This window comes from Penaeus vannamei, chromosome 26 (genome assembly GCF_042767895.1).
Source record: "Penaeus vannamei isolate JL-2024 chromosome 26, ASM4276789v1, whole genome shotgun sequence".
NCBI classification, from domain to species: Eukaryota; Metazoa; Arthropoda; class Malacostraca; order Decapoda; family Penaeidae; genus Penaeus; species Penaeus vannamei.
In genome coordinates, this window is record NC_091574.1 from 7295476 (window position 1) to 7297975 (window position 2500).

General features: G+C 44.7%; 1 protein-coding gene across 1 annotated transcript in view; it reads left to right on the forward strand.

Annotated features, from left to right (window-relative positions):
• Positions 1-585, forward strand: part of LOC138866593 (uncharacterized) — a 25855-nt gene extending 25270 nt beyond the window's left edge. Inside the window, exon 11 of the mRNA XM_070139727.1 lies at positions 439-585. Within this exon, the coding sequence (XP_069995828.1) occupies positions 439-585 (147 nt within the window). The remainder of the gene's footprint in view (positions 1-438) is intronic.
• Positions 586-2500: the final 1915 nt, after the last annotated feature.

The following is a 2500-nucleotide window of genomic DNA, read 5'->3' on the forward strand; positions in this document are numbered from 1 at the left end:
GAGTGAGTGAAGGAGTGAGTAAATAAGGGAGTGGTGTGAGAAAGAGAGAGAGAGAGAGACGTGTAAAGCTAATGCCATATATCTAAAGTACGCTTATGTAAGCACCCCATTCTCCAATGCCCCGCCCCTGGACTCTGTCAGCAATACCCATATCACTGCACCATATAAAACTCGCAGACACCATATCGTGGTGTAAATCAATAAGCATTTCCGACTCGGCAGCGACAAGACACCCTGCAGACAAAAAAAAAAAAAAAAAAAAAAAAAAAAAAAATCTAGTCCTTACGATAACCCAAGTGACGAATACTTACGTCATTTGAATTCCTCCCCCTCGACTTCCCTTTTGCTAGATCCTTCCTTCCCTCTGTCTAGTTCTGGATACAAGCCATTGCTTACGAGTGACCCCCTGAGACAGGATTCACCCTTTTCACACCCTAGCTCTGGACACCAAGAACCTGCATAGAGGATTCGTCTAACTGCATATTCCCTTATGCTTATGGAGCGCTGTCAGCATCTGCTCATACATACCATTGCTTCTTACGCTGCGCTCTTAAGGTTTCTTCTGACTTTGCTCATCACCTCTGACTGCTTACCACGCCAGTCCTGCAGAGAGTGAGGTGAGGGGGATGAGAAAGGGAGGAGAGAGAGAAAGAGAAAGAGGTTGGAGGAGAGATAGGGAGAAAGAGATAGAGAGAGAGAGGGGGGTGAGAGAGGTAAGGGGAAAGGGTGTATATAGAGGGAGAAAGAGAATAAAAAAGAGGATCGAGATAGCTCTCTTTCTTTCTTTCTCTCACGCAGACACACATACAAACACGCTGCCCCCCCCCTACCCTCTCTCTCTCTTTCTTTCTCTCTCTCTCTCTCTCTCTCTCTCTCTCTCTCTCTCTCTCTCTCTCTCTCTCTCTCTCTCTCTCTCTCTCTCTCTCCTTCTCCCTCCTCCCTTCTTCCCTCCTTCTCCCTCCCTCTCTCCTTCCTTTCCAATCGCAGAAGCCGTTTCTTCTCCACAACACCTAACAGCGAGTGATTGCGGGGAGCTCTCTCCTCCTGCATTAGTCTCTCTTAACAAGACTCGGCTGAGCAAACAGGGAGCGAGGAGCCGCATGCCACTGCGAGCCATAAACAAACACCCGCGCTATTGTGGCTCGTTTCAAGGCATCGCATCGGGTGCTGGCAATTGCAAGTAAATGACCTATAGCGATGGCTGCATCAACATACTTTCCCCTAATTCAATTACTTGCAATAGAGAGTATTTCGGGTCGTTATTCAGCCTGTAAACACGGAGCAAGGCTAATGTAACCCGAGCTCGAAGGTAATTATCAATTATCGGCTCCTAAGTCAGTGAAAGGCCGTATTCAAAGCGATATAAGCCAATATTCATTTGAAATCTCTTGATAAATCGGTACGTAAAGCATAACATTATCCAAGGGGGGACATGCGACACATCACAGCTAATCCAGGCGCCTTCAATCAGCTTTATATCACGAGGCGAGCCGAATCTTGTTCCGGAGCTCCAATCCTCGCCATCTACGATCGTTCCTCACAATCTCTGATCCATCCTCGCAATCTGTGATTACCCGAAGCCAAACTCTGTGCTTTATACGCCTCCGAATCTATAGGTTAGACCTTCTCCGAGTCGTTAAGATCAGACAGTATTTTGGGCAAACGCGCAAATCTCCTTTATTATATAATGGATGAAGCGCATTTGTCCTTCATCTTAGCTTCATAATGTAGGAATCCAACTACACCCAGAGAGAGAATGTTTACCCTCTCTCTCTCTTTTTTTCTCTTTTTTCTTCTATTTTACCAGTCTTTGCATTATTTCTCACGTACTCAGGACTGCTCAGACGAACTAATTCACGATCTCCAGGTGTTCCTTTTGTCCTCGAGCTCCGGCTGGGGTTGAGACCAGAGTTATCACCCGGTGTTTGTTTTCCTAAGTTACACGTTGTCTGCCGTGTTGTCCCAAGAGATTCGCAGGTGAGAAACATCGCACGCAATCTATTTACGAAGCGGCATTATCCGCGTGTGTGAAAGCCGTGTTGTTCCGCAGGTTATTTGTTGCCATAAGATCTGCAATCCAAATGCGATTATTACACGGCCCCGCTCTAATCCTCGGCGGGAGGGAATCCTTGCTATATCTCTCAAACATGGAAGCCTCTCTCTGTCTGTCAGTTTGGAGGTGGGTCTCTGGCTTTGTCTATCTGTATACGTGTCTGTTTGTCTGTCTCTATTTATTTCTACCTATCTGTATCTCTTCGCTTCCCTTCTCTCTCACTCATTCCTTTACACATTCAACCGCCCCCCCTCCTCTCTCTCTCTCTCTCACTCACTCACTCTCTCTCTCTCTCTCTCTCTCTCTCTCTCTCTATATATATATATGTATATATATATTTATATATATATATATATATATATATATATATATATATATATATATATATATATATATATATATATATATATATATATATATATATGTGTGTGTGTTTGTGTGTCTGTG